We start from the raw sequence: 19,997 nt of genomic DNA, 5'->3' as shown, positions 1-19,997 counted from the left end.
TTCTTTGTCTGACTGACTTCCCTTCCTCTCTTCCCTCCCTCTCTTCCCTCCCTCTCTTCCCTCCCTCTCTTCCCTCCCTCCCTCCCTCCCTCCCTCCCTCCCTCCCTCCCTCCCTCCCTCCCTCCCTCCCTCCCTCCCTCCCTCCCTCCCTCCCTCCCTCCCTCCCTCCCTCCCTCCCTCCCTCCCTCCCTCTCCTCCCTCCAGTGCTACCATCCGCAGTGCCTTCCTGCTCCTGCTCCTAGCTACCTCCACCTGGTTCTTCGGCCTCATGGCCGTCAACAACAGCGTCCTGGCCTTCCACTACCTTTTCAACGCCCTCTGCTTACTGCAGGTACAGTAGGGTGGTGTGCGTATGGGTTTCAACTATATGTCTATCTGTGTGTGTGTGCATGTATGGAAGTAAGTCTATGTGTGTATGTATGTGCATCTGTTTGTATGCACTAGTGTGTGTGTGTGTGTGTGTGTGCCTTTGCATGTAGGCGCATTTGCGCGTGGGTATCCGTGCGCTTCTGTGTGTGCGTGTCTGTCTACTAACGTGTGTGTGTGTGTGTGTGACCTCCCCTCTGTCCCCTCAGGGTCTGACTGTGTTCCTGGTGTTCACCGTGCTGAACTCAGAGGTGCAGGAGGCCTGGAAGCTCGTGTGTCTGGGCAAGAAGAGCCCCAGTGAAGACCCTCCCCGAGCCCCCCAGATCACCGTGAGCACACGCACACACCCACGCGCACGCACCGAGACGCCCACCCACACACACCCACGCGCACACAAGCGCAAAAAGGCTTGCAGGCACGCACACGTTCCCTGCTATCGCGTCGTATTCTGTCTACCCTATCTTGGAACTGGGTCCCCACATCAGTCCATCTCTCCATTGGGGCCGTCTCCAGCACACACGCAGCCCCGGGCCAGAGGCCTTGACCCAGATCCTCCCCTCCTCTCTTCCGGCCTGCCTGGATATAGCCTCGCTAGCATGGCTCCATCGTAGGCTGCAGTGCAAGGCAGGATCATGTGGGCTGGGTCTGAGCCGTCAGAGCTTGTTACTGAATGTGTCACCATTAGGGAGATTACACTGTCTGGATGAGAGAGATGCTTAGTCATGCTTCATCCACTAATTGCATGGATAAGAATAATTCCAATCATTTTTGTCATGTAAATTGACATTGACGTTGATTCATTTAGCAGACGCTTTTATTCAAAGCGACTTCCAAGAAAGAGCCTTACAAAAAGTGCATCGGTCAATGATCATAAACAACGAGATAGCCCCCAAAACATTGCTGGTAGCCAAAACATGAAGTATACATTGTGAAAGGCAAACAAGTGCCAATCGGTAGAACCAGAAAAGCATGTAGTTAAACTAATTACGATTAAACAACATGATCCTCAAAAGTGCTATTATACCTGGAGGAAAGCAAGCAACAATAATACAAATCACAGCGAGTACAAGTAGTTAAATCAGTAGTCACATTAATAGAATGTAACAAAACCTGCCCTTATTTTAAGAAGTTAAATCAGTTACACCTAACCAACAAGTGCAACAAGGCCCTTGTGTTCCTGGAGGAAATAAACCAACATCTCATCCAACAAATCTCTCTTAAGTACTGTTGTACTCCCAGAACGAGTGCGTCTTTAGCCTTTCACACAGGCAGTGTCAATGTAGTGGCAAAGACGAGCATAGCTACTACAAGCTGTGTGTGATGTGTGTGTACGTGTGTGTGTGTGTCCAGGGTCAGAACCCCTACAACAACGCGTCCCTGCTGGAGCAGAGTGGGCTCCACCGCATCACCCTGGGAGCCTCCACCATCTCTTCAGTCAGCAGTGCCCGGTCAGTAGCACACACACACGTGTGCATGCACAACCGCACACATATACACTTACAACTAGACACACACACTGACGTACCGTATTTTTGGGACTGTAAGTCGCTCCGGAGTATAAGTCGCATCAGTCCCAAAAATGCGTCATGAAGAGGAAACAAACATGTGTAAGTCGCACTGGACTAGTCCCATTTATTTCGAAAAAACTAAATGTTTTTCTCAAAATCCGAGACCAAGAACAGACATTGGATCCGGACAGGCACGTTATTCAACGACACAATAGCACACAGAACAACAGGCTGAGTGGGTGTCCGGTATGTTGACGTCACACGTTAACAGTTATCCAGCTGCACAATGGCATAAAAAACATACCGGGGAGGCTGAATAGGCCCCACCATAGCGTGCGACACAGCTACAGGTGTCGAGTGGCGCGCTCATGAGTGTTGTCGGGGTGAGAGGTGCACGTGTGTCGTCTGGGTGTCTGGGGTCGCCATGGTGATGAATTGGCCTGTAGGATGTGGAGCATGGCTAATGCTGGCTCTGGCTCTGGGACTGTCCTGTTCCCGCCTGTCCTTCTGATGTGTGTCATGCGTCTGAATGGTCTGTGTGGGCCTCTCTGGCGCCTGGACGCCTGTCTCCTTGTGTGTTGGCGTGCCTGTGTGTGTTCTCTGTGTATCCCTGTGTGTGCGTGTGTGACGGCCTGTTTGTGCGCGTGTGTTCCTTTGTGTGTGCGTGTGCGTGCTAGTGTGTCTGCGTGTTGTCATGCGTCGGCTCCGTGGTTCACACCCTGCCGTCCTTCCAGAGAGAACCTGCTGGCCCGCCAGACTCTGGAGCACGCCCTGGGTCACACCGGAGCTACGGACCTGGACGTGGCCATGTTCCACAGAGACGGAGGTAACACACACTCAGACAGACAGACAGACAGACAGACACACACTCAGACAGACAGACAGACAGACAGACAGACACACACTCAGACAGACAGACAGACAGACAGACACACACTCAGACAGACAGACAGACAGACACACACTCAGACAGACAGACAGACAGACAGACACACACTCAGACAGACAGACAGACAGACAGACAGACAGATACACACTCAGACAGACAGACACACACACACTCAGACAGACAGACAGACAGACAGACACACACTCAGACAGACAGACAGACAGACAGACAGACACACACACACTCAGACAGACAGACAGACAGACACACACACTCAGACAGACAGACAGACAGACAGACAGACAGACAGACAGACAGACACACACACACACTCAGACAGACAGACAAACAGACAGACAGACAGGTAGGCAGGCACACATATAACCAGTCATATAACCAGACCCACACATGCACATACCCTACATCCACACTATACACCCTCACACACACAATAAGCACTTAAACATGGTAGAGTGATGCTGTTTGGATGATGGCGTGTGTATACCACTCTGGTGGCTGCTGGGACAACATTGTAAATAGTCCGAACGTCTCGTCACTTAGGACAGATGAGCCAGCAGAGGGACACATTCATAATTCACCCAAACAGAAACGATCACAGCGCATGTTTGTCACGTATCCTGTCACTGCTCTTTGCTGCACTTAGTAACACTTTCCTGCTCTCGTTCTCTTTTTGCACACTCCCTCCCCTCTCTCTCTTTCTGCCAACTCCTTTTTTCTTCTTCATCCCCCCTCCCCTTTTCCCCCTCCCTATTTTTGTCCGTCTCTCTTCCCCATTCGCTTCTGTCCTCCCTCTCTCTTTTTCTTCCATCACCCCCCCTATCCTTCCTCTCTGTCTCCCTTCCTCCTTTGCTTGACCTAAATGCTGCCTGTTTACCTCCCTCCTCTCCTCCCTCATCTCCTTTCTTCTCTCCTCCTCCTCTCCTCCCCTCCTCCTCTCCTCCCTCATCTCCTTTCTTCCCTCCTCTCCTCCTCCTCCCTCCCTCCCTCCCTCCCTCCCTCCCTCCCTCCCTCCCTCCCTCCCTCCCTCCCTCCCTCCCTCCCTCCCTCCCTCCCTCCCTCCCTCCCTCCCTCCCTCCCTCCCTCCCTCCCTCCTTCCATCCGCTCCTCTCCTCCACCAGGTGAGGATTCTGACTCGGACTCAGACCTCTCCCTGGAGGAAGAGCGTAGTCTCTCCATCCCCTCCTCCGAGAGCGAGGACAACGTCCGTCTCCGGGGGCGCATCCAGCGCCGCTTCAAACGGACCAATCAGAGCGAGCGGCTGCTCACGGAGCCTGCCCACAACGGCACCAAAGGTAGGCAGGGCTGTCATTCTGTAAATGTCAGCTGTGATGGTCAGCAATCAATGAGAGTCCTTGTATTTCACATGGATGAGAAGGTTAAACATGCCATACTTGTGACATGTTCATCAATACTGTTAGAAATGTCAGACTTTTAAGTTGTAGATCAATACAGTTTATTTAATTATACATGAATGTTAGACCTGTCTCAAACGTATCTGAAATTGATGTGGCGGCTAGATAAATGCAAAGATAAACAGATAAATATCGATATTTCAGATCCATAATGTGTGAGTGTGAGATTGAGTGAGACAGTGACCAAGTGACCTTATTACCAGATCATTATAGCGTACACATTGTCTTGATAATATTACAGTATAAGCTGAATTCAAATATACAAAGGGTTGTATTTGGGTTTGCTGACCAATAGCAACTGTCCTTCCTTTTGTGTCAGACCTAGACGGCAATGACCTGCTCTCCTATTGGCCAGCTCTGGAGGAGTGTGAGGCGCACTCCCTGCAGAAGTGGGGCTCGGAGCGCCGCCTAGGGTCGGACTACAGCAAGGACGCCGCCAACAACAACCAGGCAGACGCAGCGCTGACCAGCGGAGATGAGAACGGCCTGACCCAGCCCAACCGCCACCGCAAGGGTGAGACGCACACGCCCTCACACAAGTCCCGTCACACACACACGCACGCGCTGCCACCACCGTTTCTGAGTCACTCGCCGACAAGTAACCTTGTCCGAAAGTTGTCTGTGTCCCCGGACCACGACAACGAGTTGTGTTGTTGTGGCCGTGTGTAGTGTGTGTGCGTACATTTACATTTACATTTATGCATTTAGCAGACGCTTTTATCCACAGCGACTTCCAAGAGAGAGCTTTACAAAAGAGCATAGGTCACTGATCATAACAACGGGGTAGTCCCAAACATTGCAAGCAGCCAAAACATGAAGCATACATTGTGAAAAAACTAAACAAGTGCCAAAGGGAAGACCCATAAGAGCATGCAGTTATACAAGTTACAAATTAAAACAACATGAACCACAAAAAGTGCAAGACTGTACCTGTAGAAGAACAATCAACAGTAAAAGGAAGAGGAAACTAACATCAGGTCCAATCAAGCATTCCTAAGTTCCGTTGTACTCCCGGAACAAGTGCGGGTGTGTTGACTCTCTGTCTTTGTCCTCTAGACTTCCTCTGACTCTGTTTCTTTATCTGTCCATCTCCTCCCTCCTTTTGGTGTCCCGCTCCTCTCCTCTGTCTCCCAGGTATTCTGAAGAACCGTATTGGCTGCCCCCCGGCCCTCCAGGGCCTGTCCACCATGGGCCGTGTCCCCAGCGAGCTGTCCTGGTACCGGACCTCCACCCTGGGCCACCGGGGCGTCCCCGCAGCCTCCTACGGACGCATGTACTCAGGCACGGGCTCGCTGTCCCAGCCGGCCTCCCGCTATTCCTCCAGGGAGCAGCTGGACTCTCTGGCCCGCAGACAGCTCTCCAGGGACCCTCTGGGTCGCCAGGCTGGGGGCGGCTCCCGGGACCGCCTGGACCGCCAGGGCTCCAGGGACAACCTGGATCTGCTGCCCCGCCGCAGGGAGCCCGGCCTGGGCCCTGGTCCGGCCCTGGGCCCTGGTCCGGCCCTGGGCCTGGACCAGCGAGCGTCTCGAGAGAACCTGAGTGCATCCAGAGACAGACTGGAGTTCCAGCACAGCGCCCACGCCTCCAGGGAGGACCTGAGTGGGGCGGTCGGGCTGGGGGGCGAGCTGGGGGGGTCCCGCTCGCAGCTGAACACGCTGACGCGCCGGCAGGCCACCTCCCGGGAGCACCTGGGGGGGGCGCTGATGAGCAGCCGCTCCAGAGAGCAGCTGGACGCCAACGGGGGCGGCGGCGTCCAATCGCAGCCGTGCCGGGAGTGGCTCCGGACGCTGCCCCCGCGGCAGCCGTCGCACCCCGACCAGCCCCCCTCCTCGGAGCCCCCGCCCCCCATCAGCGAGGAGCCCCAGGAGCCCCTCTCCCTGCGCTCCCGCAGTCGCCTGGACTCCGCCCCGCCGTGTAGGTATCCCCCCGGCTCCGCCCCCGGCCCCGCCCCCGGCGCCCCCCCCAGCCGCCACCCGTCCAGCGAGCACCTGGACATCCTGTCCTCCATCTTGGCCTCCTTCAGCTCCTCTGTCCTGGCCCCCCCCAACCCCTCTGCACGGGGCCCCTCCCCCTCCCCGCCCCACTCCGCCACCTCGCACAGCATCTCCGAGGTGTCCCCCGACTCAGAGTAAGTCACCGCCTCTCCCCCACCCCCCACCCCCTTCTCTCTGCATATCTGACATCATTCTCTTTCCCATCTCCATCTCTTCTGAAGTTTGCCTCTGCCGCCTCCCTCTCTCCACACACCTCTAGTTTCCTTCTCGTCCCTCTGGGAGCTCTCTGTCAGCTCTTTGTCACCACTCCTCTTCCCCCCCCCTTGTCCTCCCTACATGGTCCTACTAAGGAGGTCGTTTGTGGATGTTGGTCGCACGTGTCTAGTGCCTAGCTTATCCAAACGTGTACACATGTAAGAGAGATTGACATGCTTACTGTACCTTCAAGCTAGTTATTATTTGTATCACTCATATCAGTTTCAGACAACTTTGTCTGATGTCTTTATTGCGTCTGTGTGTCTGATTATTAATCCCAGCATCTCACTCTCCACAGAATCAACAGGAGCGAAGGACAGTCTTGATGGCAGCCTCCATATCCCACAATGCATTGTGTCTCTGATTTAGAACCAATGACGATACAGGGTTTGGCCAAGGTCAGAGGTCAGTTAGGCACCCTGGACTGCCGAGGCAACCTGGGATAACGGAGGACTGACACGTGAGGACAGAGAGGATGGAGAGACAGTGGTGGATACTTTGTGAGGTTGTGAGTTTGGCTCTCAGCCCATGTGTCGTGATGTGGAGCATAGGAAGTGAGGGAAGCTACCTCTGCCATTACTGTCACCACGAACTTTAACCCTCAACATTTCTCAATGGGAACAGAAGGAGTTGGCGATAATAAATAAATGAAGGGTGAACAAAAAAAGAAAAGAAAAATAAGTCGAAGCTGTACATAAGGTTTTTTATACATTTTGTATCTTTTTTCATCAGAGATGAAGAAAACGAAATCTCTTGTGATGTTTTTGAAGATGATGTCGATGTAAGGTTGTGAGAGAGCTGTCTGAGTGGTGTCTGTTGCAAAAGGGAGAAAATCCCTCAAAGTCAATCCCAAACTCTGAGACCTTTTTATCCCTGATAACCTTTTTCCTAAACCCTAACCCCAACCCCATCACACTGTGTATAGCGCTGAAGAAAAGAACAGGGCACGGTCCGTGCTGATTGGATTTAATAATGAGACGTTATGTGATTGGAAGGCAGTAACAGGCGGGTGGGGAGATTGTACATAGGATGGATTATAAGCCGAGAGACTCGACTGAACAAATGATTGTGAAGTGTAAGATAACTAACCACCTACAGCTGATATGACAATAAGGTCATTGGGTTGATTCCATTTTTATTCAATACTGGTCCTGATATAATGCAGTCTGGATAGGAGTATCAATGTAATTCTCACTGAATCTGAATGTTAATGATCTATTTTACCAACATCCAGTCTTTCTATAACTACTACAAAGAACCACATATAGATACTACAAAGCTTCAATACAGGTCCCTCTCCCTGGGAATACCTGGTCTATTCTAGACTCCTTTGAACCAGTAGGAATGCAGTACAACAGGGTCACATGGTGCCTGTTATGTTGGGGGTGTGAGCCAATGGGGCACAGAAAAGGTCAACTTTGTGTTTGTGCTAAAAGCTGTAAAGTGGTTTCTGATTGAGTTGGACATGAGGTAAATATGGATGTAGGAAGGAGAGGATTGGAAGGAAGGCAAAAAGAAACGGTGAGTCATCTAAGAGCAGGTGGAGTTGAAACAAGAAATGAAAGGGCACAACAGTGAAATAACAGTAAAGAAAAACAGTCGACAGGAACAAAAAGTGGGTCAGACACGACTTGCATTCAAATGAAAGCCGGGAAAGAAACAGTGACTCACCGGAGGGAGAGCGGAAAGAGAGGAAATAGAGGAAGTGAAGCGCAGATTGTTAAAAAAAAACAAGCATATCTCACACACCCTGGGTGTGTAAATCTCTTTGACCAGTGGATGTTCTCTACCGTGTCCTTGGGTTGTGAACAGTGAATATTATTGTGTCAGTATTATTGCCAAAAACCTCCCACCGGTTCCTCCTCCTCTACCCTCGCCCACTTCCCTTGTTTCAGCTTCTCCAGTGTTTTTGTCACCGGTCAGTTTTTATTGTGTTTATTTTTTACATTATTTATGACATGCTTTATTTATTACCTTTAACATGTACAGACAAGATTTATTTTATTTATGGATATTTAATTGAAGTTTATTACTTTGGACATTTTAGCGTGAGAGTGGGTCTATGCGTTATTTTTGTTCAAACTTTTTTTACATGCAACATTTCCTACGGTCGGATTTCCCAACTGGGACACAAGTATCACAAATGGAAAAAAAGAGAAGACAGAAAATAAATAATGACGTAAGATCTAGAGACGTAAATTAATCCCAGAACAACCTTGCTGTTCCTATGCATTAATGTGGATCTGAAGAGAGATTGGACAAGACGGGGGCAGACATTCCTCCTGTTTCAATCAAGGAGATGTAGGGCTACAGATCTACACTAGAGCACACAGATGGGGAGATTAGGAGTGTATTAGAATGGCAAGAGGTAAATGAAGAAGGGAGAGTTAGGGATGATGGGAGACTGTCTTTCTCAGTTTGTATTCATGGTGCGATGTGTTCTATCTGGCCGGCAACGGAGGGACATCAAGACAGCCGCTCCTACTCCGTTACTGTGGAAACCGTACAAGCGAGATGTTGGACAATAAAAAACCATTCTTCCTACAAGATTTGTGTGTGTGGTGTGTGTGATCTATATTTCATGAAGGTATGGAAGAGAAGAACACATTCAATTTTTAGATGCTCTTTCTGGTTTTCTTTCCTGAGTCTCTGAGTTACACACAGGCCTACTCTCCCACTGACACACAGCGAGGCAGAGACTGCAACTCCATATTATCAATAAAAAAAAAGGACATACTTTGAATAAACCACATTCCTGCCCATCATCATTCGTTATCATCATAATAAGTGGTCTTCAAGGAGATTCACCTCATTACTACTTCATATGAATGCAATGCATCATTCCAAATATAGAAGGGTAAATATTGACCCATATTGACAGGATTAATCCTGTTAACCGGTGCCTTTTGGACCTGGTAACTTTTGAATACAAAAGTATTTATTTTTCAAGTTTTTAACATTTAATCAGGAAAGGTATATGTTTAACAGTTTGGAAAACATATTGGCCAAGATCATGCACTTATCCTAATAATGATGGGCATTTGGGTCAGACATGGACCATGACATTATTCCACCCTGTTAGGACATATGAATAACAATCACAAAGATAAAAAAAAAAAATGTAAAGGCATAACAATATTTACATTTTATTGTCCATATATGTCCCTTGTTCTTTATGATTTGTTTATTGTCTAAAAATAATTACCAAATATTTTGTATGAGTTCATTGTGTTCAGCTAACAGGGTGGAATGAAGCATAACAGGGTGGAATGTAACATGACAGGGGTGAAATGACCACCAACAATAAACATCAAATGAACAACTCACTGGCCTAAATCACTAAACTTGATGCCCTTCTTTAACCTCATGAACCTCATAACCTCAATAAAACGTAATAAAGCAGTTTTAGTTGTTTTTTTCTAACAATATTTCCAACCTGTTAGGTGCATGTTCCACCCAGTTGGTACACAACATTAAGGGGGAAACTAACAGGGGGGAATTTTGTCAACTACGTTAGCCCCAGCTCTGTGAGTGATCATGATGTAGCTAGCATGAGACCCTACATGTGAACAGCATTTAAATTCTTATATAAACCCTATTTGAAATTATAAAAGGTTATTTATTTCCTTAACTAAGTAGCCTAAGGTAGAACTTTAAGGTTGTGACAAACAGGTCGACATTATGACATTTGGAAAAAAGGATAGCTTACATCTAAAAGTTCATACTTACTTCAGTTGGCCAAGTTTCAAAATAAATTATGTAATTTTCATGAACTTTGTGTCATGGAAAGTGTAGGCTATTTTCTTAAAAGAAGAAAAACTACAAACTTTTTCGAGGACATACAGTAAGTCCCCCCCCAAAAAATTTTTTTTTAATGAAAAATATATAAAAGTATAAAGATTTTGACTTGGTCTACAACATAATGAGCAAATCATTTGAATATCCTATTATTTAATGGCTGATATTTCTTGCAAAAGTTGATCATTTGTGCTGGGGACATGGCAAAACATGGTAAGACGATGCCATGTGTACGAAATACTAAAGTGGTTAAAATACAAAAAATGTCTTAAGGACCCTTTTTGGTAATTTATATAAGGATAACCTAAACCTATAATTAAAGCCGTTTTGAAATATTTTTTTATTTATTTATTTCATCAAACATGAAGTAGGATTTCCTGGGGACATTAAAAGGCACCGTTTAACAGGATTGACCCAGAAATACCTACTTTAGGTCAAGCCAAATAATTGTTTGCATGTTTAAACGAAATTAATTCCCACAGTTAATGCAATTTGAACGTGCAACGTTATTTACAGACTGGTAAGTTAGCCAATAAAGACATAAATCATATTGTAGCAACAAAAATGCCAGCATAAAGTACAAAATATATAGTTTTATTATGTACACAAATTACTCAGCCTACATTCTCAATTTAGACTTCGCGCTCACGTGGATTTTTAACAACAAATCAGCCTGACACGTAGTGACGTAGTTTACGTCCAATGGGAGTCGCCGTTGTATGGAGCTGGTGGGTAGGGTGCCAGCATAACATTATCTGATTGGTTGGTAAAGACTCAAGCCATGAGAGAGATACACATGGGTGATGGCCAGATTGCATGCTAGTGAATTGTAGTTACAGTAGCTACAGGTACATGCACTGTGTCTTGCTACGATCAGACACAAAAAAAAGGGTCCTTTCTCATATCGTCTGCTGTGTAAGTACCCGTAGATTTAAATCTCACTTTATAATTTAACGAAGACTTCTTGGTCGGCGACTGCAAATGTGTAGCTAGCTAGCTAGCAAAATCCGAAGTAGCTGTCAAATTCACTGGCTGACAGGAGATGATTTTTGGCGCTCTCTCTCTCTCCGTCTCTGTCAGACCGCCCCTGGTATCGGAGAGGAGATGTCTTCAGACAGTGTGTTACTATTGGAGACAGCAGCGCTGGTGGCTCCAGTCACGGCTCTGGAGTTCCTGAGGGAAGACTTCCTACTGACAGGTCGGCAGTCAGCTCTGACTGACACACTGTAATAGGCTATGTCATGATATTTTGGGAAAGCTCTACTTTGTTTATTCTTTAAGTTGTTAATATTGTCGTCTCCTATTATATATTATATTTGTATGTGCTGTCTGAACTCACAGACTTGTTGCTCTCTCAGGTGAGGGTCCTATCCTGTCTGTGTATGACCTCCAGCCCCACCCCAAGACCCCTGCTTCACTGAGCGTTCTCCACAACTACCGTATCCATGGCATCCGGCTTCGACCTCTGACCTCAGCCCCAGAGCAGACAGAGCAAGAGCTAGTGGTGTTTGGAGGGAAGGCGGTCCGCCTGGTGCAGCTGCGTGCTGAGGACCCGCTGCACCTGGAGGCCCTGGGCCCCCTCATGGAGCTGCAGGACTGGGCCCTGGATGTGCGTTGGCTGTCTGGAGAGGGCCACTCTCTCCTGGCAGTGGCTCTGGCCCACAACGCTGCTCTGCTGCTGGACACAACAGAGAGGCAGGTCCTGGTCCTCTGTTCCTGCTTGGAGGGCTGCCTGCTCTACTCAGCCCTGCTGTTGGGGGACACCTGGGGGGACTCTGTCCTGGTGGGGGGCACCGTCTTCAACCAGCTCATTCTCTGGAGGCCAGGAGCTGCCAAACAGAGCAGGGAAGCCCAGGTGGAGAGGCGTTTGCTTGGCCACAGCGGGGTGATCTTCAGCCTCTGCTACCTCCAAGAGGCTGGCTGGCTGGCCTCAGCCTCGGACGACCGTAGCGTGAGGGTGTGGGGCGTGGGCAGGCTGGGGGCCGCCGGAGGGGGGTGTGGGAAGGCCGATCCGGCCTGTCTCCGGGTGCTGTACGGCCACCAGGCCAGGGTGTTCTCCGTGCGTCTCGGCCCCGGGAGGGTGTTCAGCGCTGGGGAGGACGGCGCCTGTCTGGTCTGGGACTGGGGAGGGGGAGGGAGGGTTCAGCTCACTCTGAAGGGGCACCGGGCAGGGGGGGTGAGGGCATTGGCAGTCAGCGAGGGATGCCGCGAGACCCGGGCCGGGGGGGGCCGGGGCGGGTGGGTGGCCACCGGGGGGGCGGATGGAGGGGTGAGGCTGTGGAGGGAGGAGGGGCGGGCAGACGCCGAGGGGGAGACCCTGACAGACCTGGGCTTTGTGGGGAAGGGGGTGCCCAAGGTGGTGTGTGTGGTTGGGGGGGAAGGAGGGAGCCAAGCCGGGGTGGTGGTGGGGACGGACCAAGGCGAGGTCTACCTACATGGGGGGGGGCAGTGGGGGCTGGTGTGGGAGGGCGGAGCGGACTTCCAGTCCTACTGCGCGATGGACGTCCTCAGTGTCAGGGCGGGGGGGTCCGTGAACTGGGACGGCCTGTGTGCTGTGGGCAGCCTGACTGGTGGGGTACAGGTGTTCCCCCTATCCCAACCCGGGGCAGGGGTACGAATGAGAGCGGGGGCGGGGAAGATCCACAGCCTTACCTGGGTGGAGGGGCGGGTGGGGAGGCAGGAGGGGTATTTGCTCGCCTCCGGAGCGGAAGGGATGGTGTATCGGTGGAGGGTGGCGGTGGAGGAGAGGGAATCCGGCCCGCTTTTGAGAACCCAGGCTCTCCCTCCCTTCCTCCTGCCGCCCTGTGCCAAGCGCTGGCTCACCGCCGCCGTGCTGCTTCCCGGACCAGCGGGGGCGCTGTGGGTGTGCGGCGACAGGCGGGGATCCCTCCTGCTGCTGCTCGATGACAGAGCGCGACGCCACGGCGGGGAAGAGGAGGGCGCGGGAAAGGGAACGGAAGAAGCGCCGCCGCGTCGGGCCGAAGCGGAGAGAGACCCCGCGCTCAACGGGAAGCGCGACCCGGCCGGCGGCGGGGAAGAAGGCGATGAGGGGGCCAGAGGGAGGGGCGGGGAGGAAGGAGGAGTGGAGGAGGAGGCAGGGGGAGAGGCAGCGCTGCGGCCGGCCTGCTGTCTGTTTGGGGTGCACGGGAAGCAGGGGGTGACGGGGCTGAGGGCGTGCGGGGGGCTCCTCTACAGCGCCGGGCGGGACGGCTGTGTGAGGGTCCTGAGGATCCGGCCTGGGGGGGGAGGAGGAGGAGGAGGAGGAGAGGCGGCGCACGGGGGGGCCCTGCTGGAGGTCTTGAGGGTTCAGCGGGCCTGCAAGGGCATGGAGTGGCTGGAGAGGGTTCTGATTCCGGAAGCGGAACCCCTTGTCCCGCACGGAGGGGTGGAGGAGAACGTTCTAGAAGAGGAGCGCTCGGACCAGAACTCTCCCCGGCAGGAGGAGGGAGGTGGGGAGGAGCCCCACGGGATCCAGGAGTGGCAGATGGGGTGTCGGTCGAGGGAGGCCCGCTTTGTGATCGCGGGCTTCCACTCGGTCCACTTTGTGGTGTGGGACCCCGTGAGGCAGGAGAGGCTGCTGTCCGTGCCCTGCGGCGGGGGGCATCGCTCCTGGGCCCTCAGCCCGCCCCAGGGGGGGGGTTGGCGGGGGCAAGCAGCCCTGGTCTTCCTCCGCCAGGGCCGGGTCCTCACCTCGCGGCCGCCCGGGCCGACCGACAGCCCAGCCGGGAGCCTGGCCCTGAGGGAGGGGCTGCACGGCCGCGGCCTGGCCTGCGTCTGCCGTCTGGGGGGGCTGGAGGGCGGGGAGGAGGGGGGCCGCTGGGAGGTCCTGGTCAGCGGAGGGGAGGACACCAGTCTGAGCGTGGTCGCGGTCCGTGCCCGGACGGGCGCGGTCAGGGTGCTGGCCGTCATCGCCGACCACATCTCCAGCGTGCGTACGATGGCCGCGGTGACGCCGGGGCGCGACGGGAGGAGGAGACGACATCTCTCCGCCCTGCTGGTGTCGGCTGGGGGGCGGGCCCAGATTCAGTGTTACCGGCTGCTGATTGGATGGGACGGACAGTTGGAGCGGCCTTCCTGTCAGGTGATCCAGGTGGCCAGACACCGATTGGACGAACAGTGGGAGAGAAAGAGGAACCGACACAAGACTGTGAAAATGGACCCAGAGACCAGGTGAGGGTCAGATAGGACAGGAATACAGAACACAGACAGGCGCTCACTATGAAGCCTGCTTTCTGTTCAGTGGATGAACTCGTCCTTTACGACGGACCATCTCCTTCCTCTGTTGTCTTCTGCCAGGTACATGTCTGCGGCCGTGGTGCATGATGGGACAGAGGGAGTCCTTCTGGCGCTGGGCTGCAGTGATGGAGCTGTGAGGTGGGTGTCTGGGCTGACACAGTCAGGGGGGGGGGCAAAGAAGACACTGTCAACTGTGTTCCACTTTAACTGACTTTGCTCGCTCCACCCTCCCTCCCTCCCCCTTTCCCCTCTCTCTCTCTCTCTCTCTCTCTCTCTCATTCTCTCTCTCTTCCTCTGTCACTCCATTCCTCCTCTCTCTCTTTCTCTCCCCCCTTTTTGTCCCTGTCTTTCTCTCTCTCCCCCCCCCCCCCCGCCTCTCTCTCCCTCCCAGGCTGTTTGTGGTCAGTGAGGTCAGGGGTGAGGTGGAGCTGCTGTGGGAGAGTTTCCACCACCAGAGGTGTGTGCTCAGCGTCGCCACCTGCAGCGTGGAAGACCGTCAAGGCTCACGGTGAGAGACGGGGGGGCTCGTCACGTTTCACCTCCGCGGTGATCGTAAACCCAACACAAAGTCCCATTCTGTCCCTTTTTTTGAACTGAGTGTCAGGCAAGGAGAAAAATTAAATCACGAGAGTACGAAGAAATGAGCGAGTACGCGAAGATGTCTCACCTGACTCTCTGTCACCTCAAACTCCTTCCTGCCCCCCCCCCCCCCCCCCCCCTCAGGTGTGTGTTGTTGTTCAGCGCCGCCACAGACGGTAGAGTCGCCGTCTGGGACCTGAGTCTAGCAGCCTCCTCATTGGACCCCTGCACCGGCGAGGCCCTGCCTGCACCAACCCCCTGCTTCACCATTGCCGCCCACCAGAGTGGCATCAACGCCCTGGCTGTGTGGGAGGAGCCGGGGGCGGAGCCGGGGGCGGGGCACCAGGTCACCGTGGCGAGCGGAGGAGACGACGGACAGCTGACCGTGTCAGTCCTCTGGCTGCAGTACCGGCAGGGGGAGACAGAGGGCGGCAGAGCGCCGCTCCAGATCCAGCTGCAGGCCCAGGGCTGCGTGCCCGCGGCCCACGCCGCCCCCCTCACGGCCCTGGGAAGGCTGGGCTCGGGCCTGCTGGTGTCGGCCTCCCCGGACCAGAGGGTTTGTCTGTGGAGCTGCGGCAGCACCGGCCTCCGCCAGCGGGGGGCGATGTTCTCCCACGTGGCCGACGCAGCGGGCCTGGAGGTGTGGCCGGAGGCCGGGGCCAGGGAGGGGGAGACGGAGGGGCCTGGGTCTGGTCCTACACTTAGTTTTGGATCCATGGAGGACACCGGGTGGCGCTCTGGGTCTTTGCCTGGGAGGGTGTCTGGATGTGGGGATAGTCCTGGGCGGAGGCGTGGGTCCACAGGGGGGGAGGGTGGCAGGGGCTGGGTGGTGGTCTGTGGCCAAGGCTTACAGCTGCTACAGATCAAGAACAGGCACCAGGATGAGGTGAAGGACGAGGACAGTGGACAGAAGGAGCGTGTCAAAGTTTCTTTCGTGACGCCGTTACGACCAGGACGAGACAAACCCAATCCAGACTGACTTGTTATTCAAACAGATGTGCCAAAGATGTACCGAATGTTTATATTTTCCTTTTCACCTCATATTGCCCAACGTGAAATACAGCTGTGTCAGTAAATGGTGTGTGCTTCTTTTATAGACAGGAGGAATAAAATAAATAGAGAAAGTGACGCAATAACACTGTCAGACAAGTATGTACACTTCTTTAATGGACTGTGTGTGAGAGCGCAAGACTTTCAGACTGCATGCTCGTGTGTTTGTGTGTGCGTACGGCAAAAGGGTGGGATGTACCCATGTAGGGTGTGTGATGGGGGGTCAGTGGGCAGGTGCGGCGGCGGAGGGGGGGGGGTTAGGCTACCGCAGGGGAACATTAATATTTCAGTCACGTCTCACGTTCTCTATTGTCCCGAGTCCATCTGATTGCATGCCAAAGTCACTCACAGTGGCTGGAGTGAATGTGGAAAGAATGTCCCAAAGGGCTCCGGGAGAGAGAAAGGCAGCCAGTGAGAGACGGCGAGGAGGTGAAAATTGTGGCGCGAATGAATAGGTGAAGGGGGGGGGGGGGGTGGGAGGATGAGAGGGGAAGAAAAGGATCGAATGAGCGGCGGACGATAAGGAGAAAGGAAGGGGAGCGAGGTGTCTCCAGGAGTCCGTCGAGAAGGGAAGATCTAGATTGAGCAGCAGAGAAAGAAAGAGGAGAGCACAGCAGAGGGAGGAGATCTGTCCGACCAGGCGGGGTTCAGACCAGCTGTGAGGGGGTCTGCACAGCTCCCTGGACCAGGACAGAGGACAAGGAGGGGAGGCCCTGTAGCACCAGGCCACAGAAAGAGAGTGTGAGAGAGAGACACAGAGAGAGAGAGGGGGGGAGAGAGAGAGGGGGAGAGAAACACAGAGAGGTAGAGAGAGAAACAGAGAGGGGGAGAGAGGGATAGAGAAAAGGGAGAGAGAAAAGAGAGAGAGGGAGAGAAAAGGGAGAGAGAGAGAGATACACACAGAGGGGTAGAGAGAGAGGGGGAGGGGAGACAGAGTTTGTGTGGGTGTCCGCAGGACAATAGACACTAAGTATTCCGTTCATTTGTTGACTTTCTCTACCTCGTCTCCATCTATCTCAGCCCACGCGAAGTGCGACGATGAAACGGGAGCACATCTTCTCATTCCTCTGTTTTGAGTAATGCCCCTCCGGACCAGGGAAAACGCTGAGAGGAGCCAGCAGCAGGCCAGAGGGAGCAGGAGAGGAGCGTCAGTAGCTGAGACCTCCCCAAAGACAGAGCCCCCCTCCACCCCCAGAGAGGTAGGCTACTGCACTTCACACACACACACACACACACACACACACAGTATGGCTGACCGCAGCCCATGGAAGAAGAACAGCGGGATGGGAATTTCTTCTGTGAACACACTGTGTGTTTTGGTGTTGCCAGGCCCTGAACGCTTGTGTGTCACACTGCATGACTGATGCCAGTGTCTTCTTTACACATACAAACACACATGGACACATACAAAAACACACATACGGCACTCCCAAGAGCGATAGCCTTCTCCACACATCCATGCATGTGATTTACATCCTATACGCATAGACACACACACACACACATATATATCAGGGATTTCCAATGTAGATATAGACCACCAGTACCAGCCCGTCTATCTACCCTTTATCCTGTGTGTGATGATGACCCTCTCGTGTTTTATCTGTAGACAACAGGGTCAGTGATGTCACGGGATCGCTTGCCCATGATTGGCTCTGCTGGAACGAAGCCAACAGGTACTGTGTGACACCTGTCCATCCATCTGTCCGTTCCTTGCGTGTCGTATCGCGTGCATGCACACACGGCCGCTCTCTGACCCGGCACCCGGCACCGTATCCCGGAGAAGCCAGCTTGTTGCCTGTGACGGGCTTCTTTCCTTGGGACTTTGTATTCTCTGTCAGCACAGAGACACATGATCTGCTTTTCCAGTGGGGCTGAGAGGGAGAGAGAGATATGAGGAGAGAAAGGGAGAGGGCCTAATACCCCAGGAAACCACTGCTGACAGACACTCTGCTGGTGTCATGTACAGAAAATACACTTCCTACTCTGTGCTCACAGCTGGGGATTGTGGGATAGCACAGCTGGACAGGAAGGATGTGAGAGATGGGAAATTGTGGCCATTTGCTGATGTTTTCACAACTTGACTCAACGGATGGTTTGTGAGACGTAGTCTGGGGAGTCGTTCTTGGAAACTGTTGGGAAAAGGGCAGGCACTTACTGGCAATACTGGCAGGGGATTGGATGAGCTGTCCGTCAAGGCCTAACTTCAAGGTAAGATGGTAAGTGGTCGTGATCTTGCAAATCCAGCTGTCTCACAACGCAAGACTGGTCTGTCAAGATAGGATAGAATGGATACTTACCCAATTATAAAAGGCCTTCTGTTTTACCATGAATCAGTGTTCCTGCTGGAGCTAACAAACTATCTTGCTCTTTCCCCAGACAAGCCAACCCTCACCACCCTCCCCACCCACCAGCAGCCCCAGCAGGCCAGGAGGAGGAAGCGCGCCCCAGCCACCCAGCAGCTCTACACCACCCCCCCAGACACCATGACCCCCTGGGGGGGGCAGTCCCTCTCCGAATCCTCCTTCACCAGCATCCCCCCTCCTCCGCCCCCGCCCCCACCCCCGATCCCTCCCCCCACCCCCTCCTCTCCCTCCTCTCCCCGCCTTCCCAGGCACCCCGCCCGCCTGCGGAGCCCGGCCCCCTCGCCCCTGGCCTCCTCCACCCCCCAGGAGAGGGGCCCCAGGGTGGGGAGGGCGCGGCGGAGAGTGCCTCCCCCCAGGAGGCCCCCCCGGGCCCCCCGGCTGCCCCCGCTCAGGCCCGTCACCAACCTGAGCTTCTCGCGCAGCTTCACCTTCTCCTTCTTCGAGCTGCCGCTCCACCAGGCGCCCCGCTGCCGCGCCGAGCGCATCAGGGACCTCATGGTCCTGCTCCGACAGATTCAGTACTGACCGTGACCGCGACCGATTCCGACCCACGCGTCGGGGTCCTCGCGGGCCAGCGCTGACAGAATTGACGGCGACTCGACCGCAACGCGACCCCATTCTGATCCATGCACCCGGGATGCACCTGATGGTCGTGCTCAGACGTTGTGGATACAGTCTGACGAGAACACTTGTTTGTGTGTACATTTGTGTGTGTGTTGTGAGAGAGTGTGCACAATGTAGGGGATGGGTGGAGCTCAGTGGTGGAGCTTTTGACCGCATACCAAGAAATCACATCCCTCCTGTACGTCGCTTTGGTTAAAAGTCTGCTAAACCAACGCATCCTCACATTCTTAATATCTACTGTGTGTATTCGCTCGTGATGTTCACACACACACACACACACACACAGTGGTGCTCAGTCAGGTGCTCGCAGGAGAGCTCTGGTTGAAGAGCCGATGGGCCGGCTGTTTGATGTGTGGACCTTGACACTACGCCGGGATTAGTCAGAACAACAAGATACAGATAGGTCTCACTCTGAGGGAACCCGATACACAAGCCACTACCTGTCTGTCACACAAGGTAACGCCTATCTGTCTGTCAGTCTCGGTGGCTCTCTGGCTGGCTACCTGCCAGCATCTCTTATGAATGTAATCATATATTGATGCCACTGAGTGTCGATAAAGCCAGAGAGAGACATGCCGCGCCTCACCTCGTTTACACTGTGACTGGAGACGAGGTAAAACAGCCGGACTTGGCACACCATTTATTTAATACTCTACTTATTGATAGTGGAACTGAGAACAGGGCTGTTCTTGTTTTCGATAGTTCCAACAGTCATATGACACACACGCACACGCATTCACACACACACACACACACAGATATATTGTCACAACCAGCGGACGAACAGTTGGTACACGTCTTTCCAGTTCCAATGTTGACTCAGCTACAGTCTGGTATCTGTGGTTATTATGCCATTATTAATGATACCATGAAATAATAAATATAATCAGGCATTTAAA

At 53.2% G+C, this 19,997-nt stretch overlaps 3 protein-coding genes across 3 annotated transcripts in view; all 3 read left to right on the top strand.

Annotated features, from left to right (window-relative positions):
* Positions 1-6,771, top strand: part of celsr3 (cadherin, EGF LAG seven-pass G-type receptor 3) — a 35,540-nt gene extending 28,769 nt beyond the window's left edge. The window contains exons 30-37 of the mRNA XM_084681340.1: positions 205-331; positions 576-695; positions 1,717-1,814; positions 2,609-2,700; positions 3,903-4,076; positions 4,516-4,710; positions 5,331-6,324; positions 6,744-6,771. Coding sequence (XP_084537466.1) covers positions 205-331; positions 576-695; positions 1,717-1,814; positions 2,609-2,700; positions 3,903-4,076; positions 4,516-4,710; positions 5,331-6,324; positions 6,744-6,771 — 1,828 coding nt within the window. The remainder of the gene's footprint in view (positions 1-204; positions 332-575; positions 696-1,716; positions 1,815-2,608; positions 2,701-3,902; positions 4,077-4,515; positions 4,711-5,330; positions 6,325-6,743) is intronic.
* Positions 6,772-10,985: 4,214 nt separating this feature from the next.
* Positions 10,986-16,134, top strand: wdr6 (WD repeat domain 6). Its single transcript, XM_084680541.1, has 6 exons — positions 10,986-11,158; positions 11,324-11,441; positions 11,602-14,413; positions 14,540-14,617; positions 14,871-14,987; positions 15,203-16,134. The coding sequence occupies exons 1-6, from the start codon at positions 11,060-11,062 to the stop codon at positions 16,035-16,037; spliced, it is 4,059 nt and encodes a 1,352-aa protein (XP_084536667.1). The 5' UTR covers positions 10,986-11,059; the 3' UTR covers positions 16,038-16,134.
* Positions 16,132-19,997, top strand: LOC146250878 (uncharacterized). The gene is made up of 4 exons (XM_084680566.1): positions 16,132-16,207; positions 17,129-17,307; positions 17,718-17,784; positions 18,488-19,997. Exons 2-4 carry the CDS (start codon positions 17,188-17,190, stop codon positions 18,997-18,999), a joined length of 699 nt encoding a protein of 232 aa, XP_084536692.1. The 5' UTR covers positions 16,132-16,207; positions 17,129-17,187; the 3' UTR covers positions 19,000-19,997.

This window comes from Hypomesus nipponensis, chromosome 18 (assembly GCF_054491055.1).
Source record: "Hypomesus nipponensis isolate SF chromosome 18, ASM5449105v1, whole genome shotgun sequence".
NCBI classification, from domain to species: domain Eukaryota; kingdom Metazoa; phylum Chordata; class Actinopteri; order Osmeriformes; family Osmeridae; genus Hypomesus; species Hypomesus nipponensis.
The sequence above is the reverse complement of the archived record's forward strand: the minus strand, read 5'-3'. Positions and strand labels throughout refer to the sequence as shown.

Bases quoted from the DNA above. Each gene is read 5' to 3' on its own strand.
- LOC146250878 (XM_084680566.1), top strand. From the start codon at position 17,188: ATGCCCCTCCGGACCAGGGAAAACGCTGAGAGGAGCCAGCAGCAGGCC. The intron at 17,308-17,717 runs GTAGGCTACTGC...TTTTATCTGTAG, and splicing joins CCCCCTCCACCCCCAGAGAG to ACAACAGGGTCAGTGATGTC. The intron at 17,785-18,487 runs GTACTGTGTGAC...CTCTTTCCCCAG, and splicing joins TGCTGGAACGAAGCCAACAG to ACAAGCCAACCCTCACCACC.
- wdr6 (XM_084680541.1), top strand. From the start codon at position 11,060: ATGCTAGTGAATTGTAGTTACAGTAGCTACAGGTACATGCACTGTGTC. The intron at 14,414-14,539 runs GTGAGGGTCAGA...GTCTTCTGCCAG, and splicing joins AAAATGGACCCAGAGACCAG to GTACATGTCTGCGGCCGTGG. The intron at 14,618-14,870 runs GTGGGTGTCTGG...TCTCCCTCCCAG, and splicing joins TGCAGTGATGGAGCTGTGAG to GCTGTTTGTGGTCAGTGAGG.